Source organism: Protomyctophum parallelum (assembly GCF_964188405.1).
Source record: "Protomyctophum parallelum genome assembly, chromosome: 1".
Taxonomy (NCBI): domain Eukaryota; kingdom Metazoa; phylum Chordata; class Actinopteri; order Myctophiformes; family Myctophidae; genus Protomyctophum; species Protomyctophum parallelum.
Window position 1 is genome coordinate 38,052,764 of NC_139697.1, and position 21,528 is coordinate 38,074,291.

A 21,528-nucleotide genomic window follows, 5' to 3' on the forward strand; every position below is an offset into this window, starting at 1 on the left:
ACCGTGTTTGTATTGGTGAATAGCAAAATCGTTCTTTTTATATTTGCAGGAGTCGACATTTCATGCGTGCGCAGGAAGTTGAGAGTAACAGCATTAAGGAGAAGTCCTTAATGCTATGGACCAGAGATAATATGAACCCATATTCCTATAGCTGTCACTACACCACTGTTTCATATAGCTAACTGCTGTACCAAAGTGAAGCATTTTTTGTTATGGCTGTTTTAAGGCAATTGCCATGACCTGCACGTTCAGTACAGTACAGTAGATGTTTTATGACTGCTCGTGATGCATGTGATGGCAACAAGATACCGCAGGCTCAGACGAGACAGATACCATTACAGTGTCACCCAAACAATATCAGCCTTCTATTTAAATTGTCTCTCTCTTTCCCCCCTCTGTCTTATCTCTCTCTCCCCACTCAATCCATCCATCTTACTCGCTATCTTTCTCTCTCCGTCAATTCAGCTCCATACTGCAACCCCCCCGCACCCCCCTCTCTTTTCTGCGCGTACACGAGGAGGGGGAGCGGGGTCCTGTCATTTTAACCTAAACCGGCGTGGTCTTCCTGTTGAGGGTGTCCGAGTTGCTGTCCCGATCCCGCTTGCCCCCGAGCCGATCCAGGGTCCCGGCCGACGTGCCCCCCCGGTCCCTCTCCATGGTCGCCGTGGAGATGGGCGGGGCGGGCTGGGACGACGCCCCAGCGGGGGGAGAGGTGTTGAGCGGCATGACGGCGCTCTGGGCCGCGGCTGCCGCCGCCGCCAGGTTGGACTTGGAGAGGGACGTGAGCGTCCCGCTGCCGACCACGCCCCCGCCGCCGCCGGACTCCTTGGGGAAGTAGTTGTGCAGCTGGTAGAGCGTGGCGCGGTCCAGCGTGGCGCGGTCCAGCGTGGCGCGGTCCACCGGGGCCCCGCCACCGAGGCTGCCCAGCTTGGAGTCCCGCGTCAGCGTGTACATGGAGATGTCGCCGCTGCCTAGAGAGGGATGCGTAAAAGTGACCAACATGTAAATGTATTACTAGTATATTCTATTAATAACAATTATTTGAATAATCGACAACAATAATAAAAAAAAAACATGGTTTCTTTTATGTTCTGGAGGAGATTTTGTTTGGGTGAAATTGTTCCGGGGATTTTAATTACTTCCGGACTGTAAATAGAGAATTAATAAATATTACACCCTATACTACACAATAAACCCAAGCGTTTAGGTTATAAACAGTATTAAACACTTATTTGTAACACTTTTTAAACGTGTCACAGTGTTTAGATTATAAACAGCAGAACATGTTTAATCCCTGTAACACTTTTTAAACACATAAACGTGTTTAGTTTTTACAATCAAAGTCAGTCATATTATAGGTGTTTAGAATTTGAACACTAGTGGGTAGATTTTGAAGGTGCGTTTTACCAATGGAAATACATAAATTGGCCTCGCTCTGCGCACATTCGTATTATGAAAGGCATATCGGCCCGTGTTGAACGCACTGACCCGTGTTGAACGCACACACATTATGGCTTACCGCGGTCCTGAATATTTTAGCATTGTGGGAGTGTCCATATGTTAATTATTTTCGCTTTGCGCAATTTGCTATTAAGCCCCTTGACCTAAAGACACTCAGCGCATAACGATTAGACGTGGGTCTGACCACCTCATAAACGCAAAAAGCCAGAGGTGGGGACTTGGACTCGAGACTCGAGACTCGACTTGGACTCGAGTCCCGATTTTGATGACTTTAGACTTGCTTGATCAAATCAAAAATAGACTTGGACTTGCTTGGGACTTGAATGCCAAAGACTTGAGACTTGACTTGACTTGAACGCCAAGGACTTGAGACTTGACTTGACTTGAGCCCTCTTGACTTGAACATTTTCAAGTCACTTAATACCTTACAGCATCTTTTTTTTATGACATGTAAAATAGTTTGGTATTTGTATATAAAGGGATGCCGCGGATCGGATATCGGGTCGATATCAGCCAAAAAACGTGATCGGGATCGGATCGGACTACAGCGAAAATGACCGATCCATTCCAAGCACTGCAAGCACTCCACTCCAGTCCATTCTAGTACTCCACTCCAGGACTTTATTCCTCCAGCAGTGTGCGCTACAGAGGCATTGGCAGCCCCAGTCACACTTCACAGTGGCAGTCTTGCACAGTGCAGGCTGCTAGGCTAGCCACTAGCTATTACTGCGCGCTGCTACTCAGTGTGGAGAAAGCCACATTGACAGCCGCTCCCGCATGGGAGTATTATATATTCTAAAACAAAAAAGACCCAACAGCCGAGTGCAAAAATGGATTCGCCACCGTGGCAACAACAGCAGCAAAGTTTCAGCCTTAGCTCCATGCAAGCTAATCTTTAGCATTGATTAGCGTCAACATCTTAGACGAGAGACGGAACAGCGCAACAAGCTGACAGCTGAGCATGACGACATGCTCATGTTCTTAAAATGATATATCCCCACAGTCCCCAACAGTTGGTTGACAAATATGACCGCTGTTTGTCAATACTTATGTGACAGACCATGCTATGATGCTAATAACTGCTTAAGTGCTAACCAATGCTTAAATAAACAGACACTATTTCCATTGTCACGGACAGACAGTGTGCTGTGTAGCTGTAGGACAGTATGCACGGTTTGGGGATCAGGGGTCCCCACTCCCAGCCAAATGATAGGTTCCATTTGTACTCTAAATTGACATTGATTTTACAATATAAACAAATACAAAATAATAATTTGGGGTCACAGAGATACAAATTGCTGGGTCCTTAAAATGTTGTGCATAATGTGCATAATACTAATAAATAGTATGGATAAAAAAAGGCATAGAATACATTAAAATAAATTTGTCACTAGAACACTTCCACATTTGAAGTATAGGCTCAAGTTGTTAAAAATAAATGGGTCAGTTATTCTCAACCTATACTCATGTGGAACTTGTTTGTTGACTATTATTCTGGGGAGGTGTTGTTCTCTGTTTTGAGTAATAATATTATCACTTGATCAATCCTGATTCAACATTCCAGACTATAAAATCTGTAATAAAAGGTAAAGATAAAAAAATGTCTGACAGATTTGGGAAAGCATAGAGCGACTTAAATATGTGCTGGATCGGATTGGATCGATATCGGATCGGTATCAGTTATCGGATCGGTTTTGATGATTTTAGATCGGTATCGGATCGGGAGTGGAAAAAGTGGATCGAGGCATTATGTAACATTCCTCTTCTACCCTGGATTTGAACACCTTTTCAGTGCAAGTAATGACATTTTACCATTGTAATAATAATAGCCTGCTTGCTCAGGGGAAACATTTAATTTGTGTCAGATCCTGTGTCTCGGTGAGACATGACCTTTGACATGATCTAAATGGCTCAATAGATGCTCATGATTTATGTAAATCTTTACATATCATTAATTAGTATTATGTCTTGGTGGGACTTGTTTGGGACTCGAAACAAAAGGTAAGGACTTGGTTGGGACTTGAAACAAAATGCTTAGGACTTGATGGGACTCGAAACAAAAGGTAAGGACTTGGTTGGGACTTGAAACAAAATGCTTAGGACTTGGTTGGGACTCGAAACTAAAAGTTCAGGACTTGGACTTGCTTGGGACTTGAATGCCAAAGACTTGAGACTTGACTTGACTTGAGAGCAAAGACTTGAGACTCGACTTGGACTTGCAACATAGGGACTTCCTCCCACCTCTGCAAAAAGCACAGTTTGATTTGACACTTGAGCGGCTCTGGGAAGCTGGTAGAGTGTTGCCATGTCTGTTTATTATAAGCGGCTTATTTTTCTGTAAAGTTGCTTTCTGTGTAGTTGTTTTTCTTGTTTCTAAAGTGGTTATTTGGGCTTTTCTCCTAATGTTGTTTAAACCAGTGATCCTCACACAGCACATTCCGATGTCAATGATCCCCAGATGAATGCATTTGCCCAACTAAGGACAGCTAATCCAAAAATTAAATAAAAAGATTACTTTTGAAAATAGCAGATCTATACCAGCTCACAATGCATCACATTCATTCATTAAAACTATGAACTCTGACTGCAGGGGGATATATAATGATCATTATAACAATGTGCAAGAACATATTTAAAAAGAAGGAAGAACTTTATATTTGTGGACAATCAAAATATGTTTTTTTATTTTAATGTGGTGTCATTCAAATTAATCTGGATATGGCAGACTCACTATTTAGAAAATAAAAACATGGCACTTCATTTAAAATAGGTTACAGACCCCTGTTATATGCGCTTATTTTTATAGACCTATTTACTTGTTTCTATGAGACATGGCAGTTTTGCGTCTTTTTAAAAAAAATGTTGAGATTAGAAACGGCCATAATTCTTTCATTTCTCAACCTTAAAAATAAATAAAAACATCTCCATAATCCGTGGGAAATGTGCTTTCATATGCTGTATCACACCCGATTCAAGTCTTCTTCAATAAAATGCTACGAGCGAACTCAGCGAAGACCATACCATCGGGGCCACAGCATTACGCAGCACGCATTCAACTCATTCCTTCGTCGTGACTTGAATGAAATAAAATATAATAAACGTTATTTTACTGGTGTTTTTCAATAGAAACAAATAAAGAGCGTGTGTAGGCTACTGTGTGCAAGTGCAACAGTGCATATACATGCATGCACTAGGCTATATTTCTTCCGTGTCGGGATGGTGATTGAGCTCTTCAAGTTCACAGCCCGTTTGGTCTTTCATAAAAAAACGTTGATATTAGCCTATAAACACTCATGGTTCTCTCATTTCTCAACCGTTTTATTAAATGTAAAAATCTCCATATTCCTTAGGAATCTTGCTTTCATTCGCTGTATGGTACATGGTTCTATCGTTATCGAATTAATTAATGAATTGCCAATTTGCCAATATGCTGCTATCTACTCGCAATTCCATTCCGATCTGAAAGATGGGTCTGTTCTTTTGAGGCATAAAGGTGACAGCATGCAGTGCAATAGGAATAATTAACCCAAATGTGACAAAGGCATGTCATGTCTTCTATGGTGCCAGCCTGAAGAAATGTCATACCACGATCCCCAAAGTGCGCATTCCGTATGTGACATCAGCTGACTGGTAAAGAGAATAGTACGGACATGTTGATTGGGTACGTCTCAAACACGCCTTAAACACACCCATGACTGAGGTGCTATTTACACGAGGATGGTGTTCATAAAAAACGGCAAAATAAAGTACCGTTTAGCGCTGTCATTTAGACGAGAACGGTGTTCTCAGGAGGTGAAAACGCATCGAAGTGAAACCGCCTTCCAGAGTGGAAATCTTTCAGAACACCGTTTCCTATGGTCTCCATATAAACAGGCAAAACGGTGAATCCGCAAAACTTATGACATCATGGCTCACGTTGGCTCACAGCGCATATGTTTATTACATTGATGCAGAGCAATATCATTATGATATAATGGAGTTCCTGAACAAGCCTCCCTCCTCGCCTACAAAGTGATGCTCATCAGCGATGTTGAATGTAAAACCATGATGTAAATAAAAAGCCTTGTGATAGACGGCAGCCGCGGCAGCAGCGTTTATTTAATAAATATATATCATCCCGTGGCGCCGCGCGCCCAGAGCAGTGTTGCGCTGCTTGCGTCTTCTTCTTGTACGTGGGTGACATGTCTATTTGGCAGCCCGTTATCGCCACCTAGCGACAGTATAGCATAATAGCACATTATATCATAACGTGTGCGTTCTCGTGTAAAGGGTAAGAAAAAATGAGAACGCAACGGGACTTTGACGTGTTATATGGAGATGGTCGCCGTCTAAAAGAGGCCTAATTCAAGGCCGTTTTGCGCACTCCGCGGGGTGTCAAAAGCGCTTCTTAACATGCCCAAAATTGCAATATGACATACTACACGCCCCCAGATCATAATACTGTAATTAGATTAGTAATATAGAAGTAAGTAAAATAGAAGTCCTAAATCGACCCCTAGGTGTTCTCGTGAGGTGTTTGAGTGAACTCGTGTTCTACTGTATTTTATGACCATTAATAAACACTTGGCATTTTATTATTACACACATGGTGTTTAGGTTAAACGTGTCACATGTTCCAGGGATTTACAGTGTAGGTATCCTCTAAAATGTATAGGCAGGGTTTGGATATAGCCTTTGCAACAGATTTTCTTTGAGTGTTTGTACATAATAGTATATATATATATATATTCGATTATTTTCACGTTCTTATCCTATTAACGATGAATGTATAATATTGTATTATTGGGAGCCATCCGTAGGCCTACCGGTGCCGTGGTGCGGGTTGGGCAGCGTGGCCACGGAGAAGGGCGGCGCGGACGGCGGCAGGCTGAAGGCCTTATTGGACGCCCCGGCGCCGGGCGAGTTCTCGCGCGAGCGTCCGTTGGGCTCGGTGGAGCGCGAGGACGAGCGCGAGGAGCGCCCGCCGCCGGTGCGGAAGCGGTAGCTGGGCAGGCGCAGCACGGCGTGCGTGGTGCTCTTGAAGAGGTCGGCGCGCGAGCGGCAGCGCAGCTCCTTGTTCTTCTCGATGTAGATGTTGACCGCCAGCACGCCCACCATCTCCGCCAGGATGAAGGAGAGGCCTCCGAAGTAGAAGGACCAGCCGTACGAGTAGTGCCACTTCTTGTCCTCGTCCTTCTTGGGCGAGATGTCGCTCAGCGCCGCCGAGATGTAGACGATCACCCCGATGATGTTGCTGAGGCCTGAGGAGCAACAACATGTAAATGGTGCATTTATATATAGCGCCTTTATCCAAGGCGCTTTACATAGATTGTGCATTCACCCATTCAGGCACACATTCATCTTAACAAACACTCAAAGGTTGTTTGCTGTCTGCGTTGTCTACCGGCAATGTGGGGAAATATCTAAACATATCTATCATATTGTAATTAAGTCCTTCAAATGCGCCCTGTATCCTAAATGCTCCAACAAACTTTGCAGCAAGGCACACACCATTATCAAAATGATTATCGGAATACTAGTACCGTGCATTACAGGAATAAGTCAAAACAAGTAACACTTGAACACTTTGAACTCTGTATCTATTGCCGTAGGCTGGCTGTTTGTCGTTGGAGTGGTGATTGGTCCGGTTCCCTATACTCAAGACTCATGTTGTTTCTGTACATTCATCCAGTGAATTAATGTGTTTAATTAGATGCCTGAAATGTCTACAAATATAAGCAATAAGATCACCTGCAGCTACAAAGAGAATCCCTCCTCCAAGGATGATGTTCCTCTTGTTCTTGTAGAAGCTGGATGCAACGCACAGCCCGCCCAGCAGGAGCAGTATAGCACTCAGGATCGGGAAGATGCTAGAGGCTCGCACCACACCTGAACACATGGATAGCAAGGAGATTCTGGGTGCGTTCGGATACAGGCTCACTATATAGCCATAGAGTAAGACAGAGTTGCACCATTGAGGGGGCAACTGCCGCAACTCAACTAAGCGCTCGAGCGCTGTCCATGCAGCCTGGAGAGAGTGACAAGCTGGAGTTTGAAATACATTGTTTTCAACGAGGGCGGCGCAAATATCAGCAATTTTAGGCATGTGTGCAACATGACAACTGTTTCAAAGTATTGTACAGTGACGACTAAAGTCTCTGTAATGTTTATGTTCGATCTAAAATGAAGGGAATAAATCTGGCCTGTTGCTTGAGTTCAGTGCATTCTGACAACTTCTGGTCCAGGACATTGTCACTCTTCGCTATGGTGCCCGCCAATAGAAGTCTATATACGTATAGAAGAGCCGCCATTGGACTGGCCCCATGAATGAACAGAGTTGTCGTAACTCTTGTCTTACTCTATGGCTCTGAGTATGCCTGAACACAACCAGAATCCCCTTGCTACTGTATCCATGTGTTCAGGTGTGGTCAGTGGCGTGCACAGACATTTAGAGGGGCAGGTGCTCAAGTGAAAAAAAAGGGCACCTTGTGCAGCGCATTTTGGGGCGGGAACCCATTTTGGTGCTTTATAGCTATTGAAAAATAGCAGATCTACAAGCTCATAGCGCGCCACCGAGTGGCACGCTACGAGCTTGTAGGTCTGCTATTTTCTTTTTATCGAAGAACCACTGACATAGAAACATAGCTTTAGATTGTGGGGGGCCTAAATAATATAGTAGAAGCGTTTTTTAATCAAGATTTGATCAATGTCACCGCATGGTCCACACACTACAAATACAGATTTCTTTTTTTTATATATATATTTTTTTAAGAGCACATTGCCAAAAAGGGCAGGGGTGCTCTATAGCACCCCCTAGTGTCTATCTGTGCACGCCACTGGTTGTGGTGCAAGTGGCACACTAAGCCAATACAAACTGAAACTAATAGGCAAGTGTTTTTCCGAACGCACCCTAGAAAGGGGAGATGTCACAACAATCTGTTTTAAACAATTTCTGTTAAAATATGGTTGAATATATTTTATTTTTTTCTGGTTTGCTCATAGGGGGAGCTGTGGGGGAAAAGCATGTTATCAATAGTTCCAAGAAGTGGAGGTACCAGGAACAGCTATAAAAGTACAGGAAGTGAGGTGGATGTTCCATTTGGTGGTGGTTTGACAAAGAGACTATTTGAAGGCCAAATACTAAACCAGAATCAGAAATTGAATCTGAAACTAATTTCGGTCCGGACAACTTTGAGATATGAAGATGGACAGTTTGGTCAAGGAACATTGCTGAGGGATTAGATCTGACTGGAACATGCTGTAGCCTGCTGAAGGCAGGGGGTCTTTATTGTATATATTCATCTTCATCACATAGTTTCCTCCGCCGTCGGTGTGTGAATGTGATGCACACTATACAGCACCATGGGAACGGCGCTATAAATGCACCATTTATGGATGGATGGATCTGAGCTGCACACACACGCACGCACGCGCGCGCACACACACACACACACACACACACACACACACACACACACACACACACACACACACACACACACACACACACACACACACACACACTGCTAGTGAAGGCTGTGCCTTTTACATTCCATCTACTGAGGATGGAGTGCTGTCTCTCTCTACACCCCCAGACTGTGTTCCTGACAGTGGAACACAGACAGGCTTTCTCAGCATGCGCGCACACTCCCACAGCTCACACGCGCACACACACACACACGCACACACACACACACACACACACACTCTCCAACAGCTTTTCACTTCAATCTGACATCCGTGTATTGATGTGTGCCGGCAGTGCAGCGCCCACCACCCCCGTCTTATCATCCTGTCCCTTTTGTTTTGTGTGCACACATCCATGCACACCACGTGTGCGCCATGGATGTGAGCACGTGCACATGTGATGTCAACATTTTCCGTGCATATTATGCATGAACGTGCATCGGAACATTATTATGTGCATATCGGGCATAGATCGGCTATTTTCTGGTTCCCATCGTTTCAGACCCCATTCGTTTTTCCCATAGAGATTTCCAAATATTTTTATATGGATTAATTTAAGCCTTAGCCTTGTTATTTTCTTTGAGTATGTTTCATGGTCATGATTCACCAGGATCCTGGATGGCTTGATTCTAGGCTTAAAGTAGTTTATATAAATATGTTTAGAAATCTCTATGGGAAAAATGTATGGAGTCTGGAACAGAAAATGGCTGCCACTTCTATGCCCTATACAAGCTTATTGTGTGCAATCTGGGCCCATTCGTAAAAGAAACTAGCAGTTATGGCCAGATTTTCCCGCAAGTGTGTGTGTGTGTGTGTGTGTGTGTGTGTGTGTGTGTGTGTGTGTGTGTGTGTGTGAGAGAGAGAGACTGAGAGACTGAGAGACTTACGCAGCAGGTACTCTGCAGCATCTTGGTCGTAGTCTGCATCCTCCGGGAAGTGATTGATCTGAGAACACACGCCTCGCTTCAAACCTGTCAGACAGGGGGCGGAGTGGTGGGCGTTGAAAGGAGCAGAGGTGCAGTGCAGATAGGGGTTAGAGTTAGGTGTTGTTTGAGTGAAGAGGGGAGGTGGGGATGCTTGCCATGGGGAACAGGAGGAAGTTTTACTCAGGGGGTGAGTTTTGTACATAATAGCCAGATGGAGGATGAAGCAAAGAATTTGAAGGAAGGACGGAAGTATGCATCAGAGAGGAAGGGAGTGAACGTTTGGAAGAGGAGGGTGGAAAAGCAAGGAAGAATAGACATTTGGTGTTATATAAACACAAATGCAGTGCTCGGTGTGTGTGTGTGTGTGTGTGTGTGTGTGTGTGTGTGTGTGTGTGTGTGTGTGTGTGTGTGTGTGTGTGTGTGTGTGTGTGCGTGCGTGCGTGCGTGCAATCAATATTGTCCCTGTCGGGCAGAAACCTCTTAACCAAATATGTAGATGTTTTGCCCTATACACTTGATCAATACAGCGTCACACAAAAGTAGCAGATCCAGATCTTTTTTGGATCCTGAAAAGTAACAGTTATGAACATACTGGGATGAGGTTTCCACCCGAAAGAGACGACCCTGAGGGGTCATCAATAGTGCCTCCCCTCCGTTTCCCCTCTACAGTCTACACACCACCTGAGTCTGATCCACTGTGTGTGCGCGTGCGTGCGTGCGTGCGTGCGTGCGTGCGTGTGTGTGTGTGTGTGCATGCACTTGCGCATGTTTGTGCGTGATGCCTTTCATGCAGGTTGAGTTGTGTGCTTCATGGCTGAGCTGCGTGTCAGCCTTATTAGAATGGACACAGCTATAGGAACACACATGCACACACACTCACACAGACACACACACACACACACACACACACACACACACACACACACACACACACACACACACACACACACACAATAATTAGACCCTTCCTCACTCAGGAGTCAGCCCAGTTCCTTATCCAGGCATCAGTCATATCAAAACATGGCTATTGTAACTCCCTCCTTACTGCTCTCTTGATCCAAAATGGATGCACTTCCCATTACAATGAGAACTGCAGCCTCACTCCCAATCTCCCGGCGTAGTCAAGCCCACCTCTTCAGATTCCATCTTCAAATCAAATCAAATCTCGCCAACACTTGCCATAGCACTATTTTTATGTTTTTGCTCTTGCTTTACTGTAAATTGCTCTAGATTAAGAGCGCCTGCTAAATGTCTAAATTGTACAAGTATATACTGTGCAATATTGAGTTATTTTTCTTATTTTTTCAGTATTTACTATTTTCACTACATCTCAGAGGAAAATATTGTACTTTTACTCCACTACTATTATATGAAGATTTGTGTTATAGTTATTTTGTAGATTCAGATTATTAAAAATAAATAAATAAAACACTATTAAGCCCTATATTTTGGCTGTTTAATAATAGCAGATAACAGTAGACTAGATCGGCTATTTCCAGAGAGTGACACAACCTAAAATGACTTTGTCTTAGTTCTAAACGGATCTCTAATCCACTACATTACATTTCAGTTTTTCTAGACTGAATTGTCAGATTCTTAGCTTTTGTTTCTGTTTCGGTCCCATTTAGTTTTCATCAGTGACAAAAAGGTATATAGTCAGTGCACATGTTTCGTCTGTGAAATACAACAGTGCCACCCTGGCCTGCACACACTCACCCTCCAGGCAGCAGATCCTCCAGAGGCCTGAGTGGGTGAGCGCTCCGGGGTCCTTCTTATCCTTGTTGCTGCCGCTGTCGTCCTGCGAAGAGGAGGAGGAGGAGGAGGAGGAGTTGGCGGTGCTGTTGCAGGTGAAGCCGCGGGAGTACAGCCAGTAGTCTGTGCCAATGGCCAAGGTCATCAGGGCGAAGGCCGCGAACGCCCCCATGGTGGTCAGCAGCACCTGGATGCCCCGCTCGCACCACACCATGGCTGAGAGGAGAGGAGAGGAGAGGAGAGGAGAGGAGAGGAGAGGAGAGGAGAGGAGAGGAGAGGAGAGGAGAGGAGAGGAGAGGAGAGGAGAGGAGAGGAGAGGAGAGGAGAGGAGAGGATTTGAACCTGTTTGGGAACTGGGGAAAACCCATTAAAGTTCACCCAAAAAAATTGAGACTTATTTTGTTTTTACCGCATTCCTAAGCCAAGCCAAGCTAATTTGATGACCGGATCATTGTCGGTCAATAGGAGACTCAGTAGGAGACTCTTAGTGGAGACTCCGCGGCTCTGCCAGTCATCAATTTATTGGCTTATAGGAATGCGACAAAAACAAGAAAATCTAGCCTACATGAATTCAAAACAACACTCCGAGAACGGGTGAGAACGATGAATTGAATAGTCAACGATGAAATATTCTAAACATTCTGGTAATTGCGTTGGTGGTGTATCATTTCTAATGCTCTAGTGCTTGTTGCGCTTTGTTGCATAATATGAAATATTATTTTCTTTTACTGCTGAAAAACACATTAAGCAAACTCAAGATGCTTTTATTTTGCCTTATTTTAGATTCAAGAGAGATTAAAAAAGAGAGATTCAAGAGGGTTATAATTATTTGTCACTCACACACACACACACACACACACACACACACAAGCAAGCAGTTCCAGTTGTCCACTTAACATTTAGATACGTACAGTCATAATGCTCCCCTCCCATTGCTATAGGCCTACTGTACGTGTTTCATGAATCATGAGTCATTTCTGAGAGTATAATACCTAGAAACTATAACTAACAGGCACAGACATGTTTAGATTGTTATGGAAGGATGGATAGTGGGATCAAGCTGGGAAACACAAGGATGTTGGATTAGATGTAAATGTAAAATCTCATTGAACAGAGATGTCATTCACTGCTGCTGCTTGTGCATTATTGGTATGAACTGACGGTGCGACACAGGTGTTGTTTAAAAAAATCTCTTGCACTCACATTCACAAACTTTGCCTATCCTGCCTGGTCATGTATTTCTGTTTTCCGTTCTATATTACATTCTAGTTGTCATAGTTCTATGTTGTCTGCAGCTCATTTTGTAATCAGTCGTCATGTGTATATTAGTAGTCCGGCAGCCGAGGTGGACGGGTGGGAGATTTGGTATATTATAGTCTTTTTTTATTGGCCTAAAATATGTCAGTATTGAGCCATTTTTAATAGGGGTTTCTTGTGACCCTACCATTAACATCCTATGGCAGGCAAAAATGCCAAACTTTCCTTTTTTTCATGATTCTGAGTCCATTCCAAGCATTAGTTTTGCACAAAATACACTACACGCTAAAAACTGTCCCTCCACTGTCCCCTGTAGGATGGTCTTTGCAATTTGCAGCGAGGTATGCCTTGTGACATGACCATGCCAGGCCAGTTTGTGATGCTTTACTGTTGAGAGTAGAGGCTCCTGTTCTCCAGCATGGGTGGTGTGTCTAACATAAGCATTTGTCCGGTGTTCTTTATATGATATATGCAGCGTCCTTCTGTAGCCCTTGTTTGCGAAGGACTGTATCCTGCGCTCGGTGTCCGCCGTGCGTGTCCAGCTCTCACAACCGTAGAGTAGGGTGGAGAGTTACTTGTACAGTCTGACCTTCACCGGAAAGCTGGTGTTTGGTGTTGCTTCTCCATCCTGGCAAGTCTTGTCATGGCTGATGTCGCCATGCCGATTCTCGTTTTTATTTCCTTTGTGGAGCTGCCTCACTCACAAAAGACCTGAGGTATTTGAAGTATTTTATATAAATGCCTATAAGAAGATTAGGGATAAGGAATAAGGCCAGATAGGGCCCTTGGTATTGAGAGAAGAAGAACCCCCTCCCACCGGATCAACTAAGTATGTAGGGTTTAAGTGGTTAAAGAAGCCCCCCGGGGGACCATGATCAACTAAGTATATACGGTTTAAGTGGTTAAGCTGCAGTGTTCATTATTTAATCCTGAGGGACAAAATGGACCCATAAGGCTTTCAAGGGTAAATTAGCTGTCAGAATAAAATATATGAAAGAACGCTTTCATATATTTGCTGGCACGGTGCAAATTAATATTTGAGAGAAGAGAAGAGAAGAGAATACAGTTTATAGCAGTCATTTTCAGACCCCCACTACTACATATTGTATAAGTTATAACTGTGTTGCAGAATTAACTTTAAACATTTTCATGAATTTCATAGATAGCTTCATAGACTTTGACAGCACTATCATCAGTGTATGTTGGATCCATGTGTATTTCAAGACATTTTACCACTTAAACTATTGTTGGCTCTATATACTTCTATATTTCCCCCTCTACACCAAACCTCTTTGCCGAAAATAGCTGATCTACAAGCTCACAACGCCATAGGTGTGAGCACTATGAACCAGACCCCTGCCTGGTTCATAGTGTTATTGTTATGCCATTGAGTCATGTGTGAACGTGATCGATTTCAGAAAACAAAGGAGAAAGAATCACATGGAAAACATCAATTCAAAAGTGGGCTCCAGAACATTTGAGCTAATACCAACCTGTTTCCATAGCAACAGAATCCCCAATAACAAGTCCCCAGGCACTGTGACCTCATACTGACCTTGCACAATTTTCACCCTCTGAACTGTTATTGTAATTTCCAAACAGTAGCCCGACAGCAAGCCCCCCAACTTAATACATTGATATACAGCATAGTATTAATTTACAATTTCGGCATTCAGCGGAATCCAGAGTGCTTACAGTAAGAAAGGGAAACACAAGGTAATACATCACATGCATAGAAATAGTTTAGGTAAACCAAGAATGCTTCCTTAGTTATACAATTGGACCTTCATGCTATTAAAATCATGGAAGGGGAACCTTCTGAGAGTGTCTGTCGGTACAGTACAGTATATGTCTGCCTGTCCATCTGTGTCCGGAACTAATCTCACAAACCGCTGGACTGATCAGCCACAGATGTACCACCACTAATTTCACGTAATTATGTTTTATACTCAAATAAATATATATATTTCTTTACTTTCATTTCATAATGATGAGTGAGTGATCAGGCTGAATCCTTTATTATTATTATTTTTCTTCTGCATTTGGAGTAGCCAATTAGCAGCGCCCCCTCACATTTGAGTCATTGTGCCAATGGATTCCTCCCACTGCTTTGCCACTGCTGTTGTATATACCGTACTGGCTCACCCGCGAGTGAGGAGCCCCCACCGGGAGGTCGACATTCAGTATTTAAGTCCGACGTCATTTTGTAGTGCTACGTTACGTCCGGGTCCAAGTGGCACCAGCTCCCGTCCGCATCCCATTGTAAATAGAATATCTAAACCTTTAGAAAAATCTTTTTAAATTGACGTTATTTTTCAGAAAGGAAGCCATAGAGGGTTAAAATGGGTCTTAATGCTTCCAACTCGAGTAGAATTATTAATGTTTTGTACAAGTGTCCATGACAACAAAAATATATGATGTGGAGACAATAAAGACTATTATTATCATTATTATTGAAGGTGGCAACAGTCCATTTGCTCGGTAAAATATTTCGGGGGATATTTACAATGTGTGCAGGCTTGAGTATGTTGAATCTAGTTTGCATTAATGAGGATTTAGTTGACACAATCAAATTAAATGGCGATAGTATTCCATGTGGGGCAGACGGCCTGTCACAGCCAGATTTTGGTGAGCAGCGCAGCTTTGTTGTTGCGAGGAAAGCGGTAAAATGAGACTTTCGTGGTTGTTTTCGTCTCAGATTTAGTCCGACGGAGCGTCACAGTATAACTCCATGGGGACACAAAAGCGACACAAAAGTAGGACCCGGAAGTATCTCAGGAGGGGGCGCTCACGTCACAGCTAAAATACTGAATAGCGTCTCCATCCTACTCCTCCTGTTCAAACATTCCCCGCTGACAGGTGCGGTCTCCAGCTTGCAGTGACACGGATAGCCCTAACCCGCCTGGCTTCCATCATCTGAACACGGTCAATTGTGTTACTGTATATAGGGCTCCATCTTGTGCCACCCCTTATCCCTTAGCCCCTAAACGTATTTGCCATTTTTTACTATTTTGAAAAACATAGCCGATGTTCCAATAGCCGATCTACATCGAGACATTGGGCAGCCCGTGCCCTATACACAGACAATGATTGGGGACATCGCATATAAACTTGACTACATCTGCTTCCAATTAATTATCAATCAGCCGGCTTGGAAGTGGTGGGTCAAGCTGTGAATTGTATTTATTGATACTGTAACGGAAATGCATTGCTGAAGTATACTACTAATGGTTTTAAATGTATTTATTGATTTGAAGTGGAATCGGTTGTGTGAGTCATCTCTCCCCTCTGCAGTGGCATTGCCGCTGTTGATTGGGAAGGTGCCAAGTGCTGCAGAGGATGAGGGGTGTTTGATTCGAGAGCAATCTTATTTAAAACGAAACTATAGATTGTGTATGGACGTTTGTGTATATGGACGTCCGGAATTTCATGTTTAATGGTAAAACCTTCAGTAATGGTGTGTTAACTCACTGGCCTTTTGCTTGCTTATGGTGAGTTAATTGAATTGCCAATTGCTGTGATGTGGTTTGGTATGTCTCACTCCTATAAAAAGGGAGCCTGCAGGTGATGTGTGTTAGTGAGACCTTGGTTGACACAGGTAACGGCCTAAGTGAGAGCTGCCAGGGCCCTTTGGAAAGTAAGGGTATGGCCTGTTACAGCTTCTCATTGTTTTAGGTGTTGTAGTATGTTTGTACAACTGTTATTTTGGCCAGATCTTGTTTTTCGTCTTTGCTGAGGCTGCACTGTACCATAATCTGCACTGGACTGGAAAGGTGAATAAAACCCCTAAAAGGGTATTCTTGGACTCTTCTTCACAGGCTATTTGAACTATTTTAAAAGTTTTTTTTTTTAAATAGTAAAAAATGGCAAATTAGTTTAGGATAAGGGTTAAGGGGTGGTGTGAGATATAGCCCATGGAGTCTATATATCGTTGCTGTCGGGCAGAAACCTCTTATCTCCACTTTTTCATACAGTTTACAATTTACAATTCAGGCACACGCTTAATCCGGAGCGATTTACAGTATCAAGTAACAAGAACAACACAAGCTAATGCATCAAATAAAAATAAAAACTAGGATCATATTAACTAAACTAAATCAGCGCCCTACTACAGCGCCACACAAAAGTAGCAGATCCGCAAGCTCGAGACTTGGTGCAATAATGCGAGATGGTTTGAGCTCGTCGAACTTCTATCTGTTTTTGAATTTGAACCACGAAAAGTAACAGTTTTGGACATACAGTAATGACATGTCTGCCCACAAGCACGGGAGCAGCGTATGTTCGACCGTTGTTTCCGCATGTCGGTCCATTGGTGTGTCTAATCTGCATGCGTGTGTGTGTATCCTGAGTCGGGTAACAGGCCTGGTGGATCCACATAGGTATACAGTATGTATACAGTGTGTGCATGTGTCAGGCCCTCCGTTAGGGTATACAATATGTCGTAGTGTCACTGACGCATCATATTGTCGCTTAATGTGGTACACCTCAGCTATATGGCTGCGCCCAGGGCACCCCTCCGTGGATTTGTCTGTACTGAACCTAATAATCTTAGCATTCTCCCACTGTGACATTTACACATTTCCATTCTTTTTGAGGCGTTTATATAGCCGACTCTCTTGCACACCGACTGACCTTAAACCACTTAAACCCCATGTGGTTGACTGGCGTCCCTCAGGGCCCTATACAAGGGTCTTTTCCGTTTTCTGTAATATTGTGTTGTGAGCTTGTCGATCTTCCATTTTCTGTGAACGCTTTCCCCGCAACACGGATGCCGGGGTTTAAGTGGTTTTAACAGGTGGAACGCTGAGATCCCATATATACGGGCTTTAATTCACATTATGCTAGTACTGTATGCAGCTGACAGTGACAAGACCATGGTTAGATAATGACCATGTGCAGTACATTCACATCTCACACAAAAGGTATTTGTGATTGGGTACAGTAGGTTGCGCTCTCTCTCTCTCTCTCTCTCTCTCTCTCTCTCTCGCTCTCTCTCTCTCTCGCACTCTGTCTCTTCATGACACGTACATCTCAAAGTATAAGGAATGAGAAATAATATATGATATAACTATGCCATCTTCTCCAATTTCGAGAATTACGTACTGCACTTTGCAGGTGCTTCCTCCTCTGTCATTTCTCTCTATACTGTCCTCAAGCATATTACATGTCCTGGACAAAAGGAGGAATATGAATGCAAAATCTTAAAATAGCGTTACGTTAAAAAGAATAATCGAGAAATGTGATGATGACAGTGGGTCATTATGCCCATTGTCTCTGTAAGGGCCTGTCTAATTACCCTGCTAGGGGACTAATGCACAATGTGATGGTAATACATTGAAACGTATAATTGAAGCTGCAAACTTCTCTAGAGAATCTGTGCAGAATAATGTAGGGCCTACACGTGAACCCCTAGCATTCCTATAAGTATACCTCTTGTCAATTATTTGCATGAGAGGGGGAGAGGTAGTGGAGTTAGCTGCCTTGACAGTTTGAGGGTCCAGTGGAGTTAAGAGGTTTTGTCCGAAGCACTTTTTAATACTTTTCATTGGTTCAATATATTTTTTTAACCAACACACTATTGTGTTCAATAGCACCGGTTATAAACCTCTAAAATGTATACAAAAGCGCTAATCTTAGCCCATATCCCCACCCAAAACACAGTGGTCCCCAGGTTGATTCTAAGTCAGGGTGGTGGTCCCTCGTTCACAATCAGTTAAAAACCACATTCATTTTCCGACACGCTCAATACTAACCCTGTCCCTGACCGCACACGGAAGGCCACTCTCCTCCCTTTCAGGCCAATAACGCCTTTGCTGAGAGAGAGAGATGAAGCGGGATTCATGTTAATGTGCATTTCACGGCTTAAACTGTAAACTTGACCTTTGACTTGGACTGCTATTTACCGATGCTCGCTGTCACAAAATGTATTTTCCGGGTGAAATAAAAGACTGGCAGTGACTGTGGTTAACAGCATGTGTACAGCAGCAGCACACAGAAATCAGTTGGCATATGCAATAACATGGACATCAGGTCCAATTAACATGCAGGAGGTTAACCAGGGATTAGTGCCGCAGAGTTGACAGGTTAAAATCTCTCGCAGCAGCCAGTCCAGTCAATCAATGAACTATAGGTGCCTGTCAAAATCCACATGTCACACTGACTGAAATGGCCTTTAGCAAGACACTGAACCCATTGAATCTTCTCTCTTATTCTAATTAAACACATGAACCCGATAGGGCAAACGTTTTCAATCTATCAATCTATAAGCTTAGAATGCGTCATATTGGAACACATTGTACTGTGAGCTTGTAGATGGGCTATTTTTGGCAGAGATGTTTAGTGTGGAGGGAAAAAGGAGCGGTCCCTAGGCCAGGGGTCATCAGTATGTCCGTATATAGACGATTGTGTCCATGGCAAAGACTTTTTTACAGACCATTATAATCTTATTGTGGTCATACTGTCCCAATTACTGAATGTCAAGTCTCCACCTTTCTTCAGAATAATGTATCCACAACACTTTATGGCATAATAGGAATCCAACTAGTATACCAGTAGTTCTTCAATTTTGACAAAAATGTCCACCAACAAGCCAGCATGGTGATGACCCCTGCATGTGTTTACGTGGTCACAGAAAAGAAATACGAGTATAAAAAGGAGCGTGAAAGTACAGTAAAAGCAGGATGTTGAAAACTCAAACAATATGTACACTATGTCACTCTTCCAGAAGAGAGAAGTATTGCAACGTTCAAACTAAAGATGGTGGCACATCCGGTGCCACGCCAGTAACCTCCCCGTTACATAACGGATCCATTTTTCACAACCATGTAGGCACGTAACTGTACAACAACAACAATAACATTTGATTTCCACTTTAACATGAACATATCAAGTAATATCTTGACCACAGTTATACAATAGCAGTGTAACAGTTATACAAAGCAGTGTTACCCATAATCATCCAGTGTTAACTGTAAGAATTGACCTGTCTTGACCGCCTACTTCAAATAACTTTACTGACATTTGTCAACCGGTATAGACGATGTCCAGAGTCAACATTTCTCAAAAGAAGAGGGAGACCACCTCCAACCACTGCTGAATGCCGATACACTCGTTATATCAAATGAACACACAGATTGGTTAACCACTTCATCCGTACTGTGGGGAAAGCTTTCACAGGAAACAGCAGATTGGCAAGCTCGAATCAGCAGCTTGTCCATATCGGCTATCAGCTAAAGCTTTCGCCACAGTAAAAGAAAACAGAAAATACACTAGTATATAGAGCCCTGAAGGACTCCGGTCAATCATGTAGGGTTTCAAAGTGGCTAAAGGTTTACACTTTGTTGTCTTCGTTCTATGGAAATAGCGGTATCTATACGATCTCACATTGCATTGCATTTCAGTTTGATTGTACGGATAATAGGCAATATTAACATATATTAAACAAATTAAGCATTAATGTGCATGTGACTTTTCCACTGCAACCATCTCCACACCATCCTCACCATCTCCACACCATCTATGTGTAGTTTGCATGCACACTTGCCTGTGTGTGTGTGTGCGTGTGTGGGGCTGTGCACGCATATGGATATGTGTATTGTCTCGCACATTTAATTGCACGCCTGTGTGAATGATGCACAGTTTATATTGTTCTCCGTGTTTGCACAATGCATACTGTGTGTGAATATGCGTGTGTGTGTGCGTGCGTGCTTGCGTGCGTGCGTGCGTGTGTGCGTGTGTGTTTGTGTTACCTGGGGGCATGTGTCTGGTCTTCACGTCCATCCTCTCCTGTTGCTGTTCTTCTCCTCTTCCTCTTCCTCAGTCAGTTCTTCTCCTCTTCCTCTTCCTCAGTCAGTGAAGAGCGCTCAGGAGCCTCACACTCCCAACAGCATCCGTCCGTCCGCCGTTTAACCCTATCTTCTCTCTCTTCTTATCCTTTCCTCCCTTCAGTCTTCAAAGTCTTCTACCTCTTCTACCTCTTTCTCTCTTTAGCTTGTAGGTCTCTCTCTCTCTGTCTTTCTCTCTCTCTCTCTGTCTCTCTCTCTCTCTCTCTCTCTCTCTCTGTCTCTCTCTGTCTCTCAGTGATCGTGGGTCCTTCAGTGTGCGTCTCCGGCTCCGCTCATTGACTTGTCACAGACGCTTCTGCGAGGGAGCGAAGAGAGAGAGAGAGAGAGGGGAGGGGGGGGGGGGGGGGGTCCTGATAAACAGAAACAGAGAGAGAGAGAGAGAGAGAGGAGAGAGGGATTCGTTCGATTAGCAAACATGACATGAGGCATCTTGGAGCAAAAGGGTTGATGTGCTGCTTCTGTTTGCAAAATGTTTTCTGTTCTCCACCCAACGAAACCTGGGGTGTTCACTCAACCACATAAACCCTCTGGTCTCAGTGAAACGGACCAGAGTTGAAAACTTGAATCACTTTTGTCCGTCTACAGCCGATCTGCAAGCTCACAACGTGTTGCCTGCATGGTTAAAGCAGTGGTTAACCACATCAAACCCATAGCATCCCTATTCTGAGCATGTCGTAGCTGCAGGCAAAACGTTTGGTGTGTGAGCCTTGTAGATCTGCTATCTATACGGCTAAAGAGATTTGGTGTGTAGAGGGAAGAAAAAGGAGAGGACCAAATATAGACCCGTGGGGGACACCGTTCACCGAAGTATAGGCTATAGAGGGTTTCCATTTTCTTTTACG

General features: G+C 43.6%; 1 protein-coding gene across 1 annotated transcript; it reads right to left on the reverse strand.

The window, feature by feature from the left end:
- Window positions 1–468: 468 nt before the first annotated feature.
- LOC310872815 (voltage-dependent calcium channel gamma-4 subunit-like) lies at window positions 469–20,621 on the reverse strand (the record flags this gene model as incomplete). The annotated part of the gene is made up of 6 exons (XM_083784969.1): window positions 469–971; window positions 6,267–6,701; window positions 7,192–7,329; window positions 9,795–9,878; window positions 11,550–11,801; window positions 20,591–20,621. The coding sequence occupies 6 exons, from the start codon at window positions 20,619–20,621 to the stop codon at window positions 547–549; spliced, it is 1,365 nt and encodes a 454-aa protein (XP_083641095.1). The 3' UTR covers window positions 469–546.
- Between the last annotated feature and the right edge of the window lie 907 nt (window positions 20,622–21,528).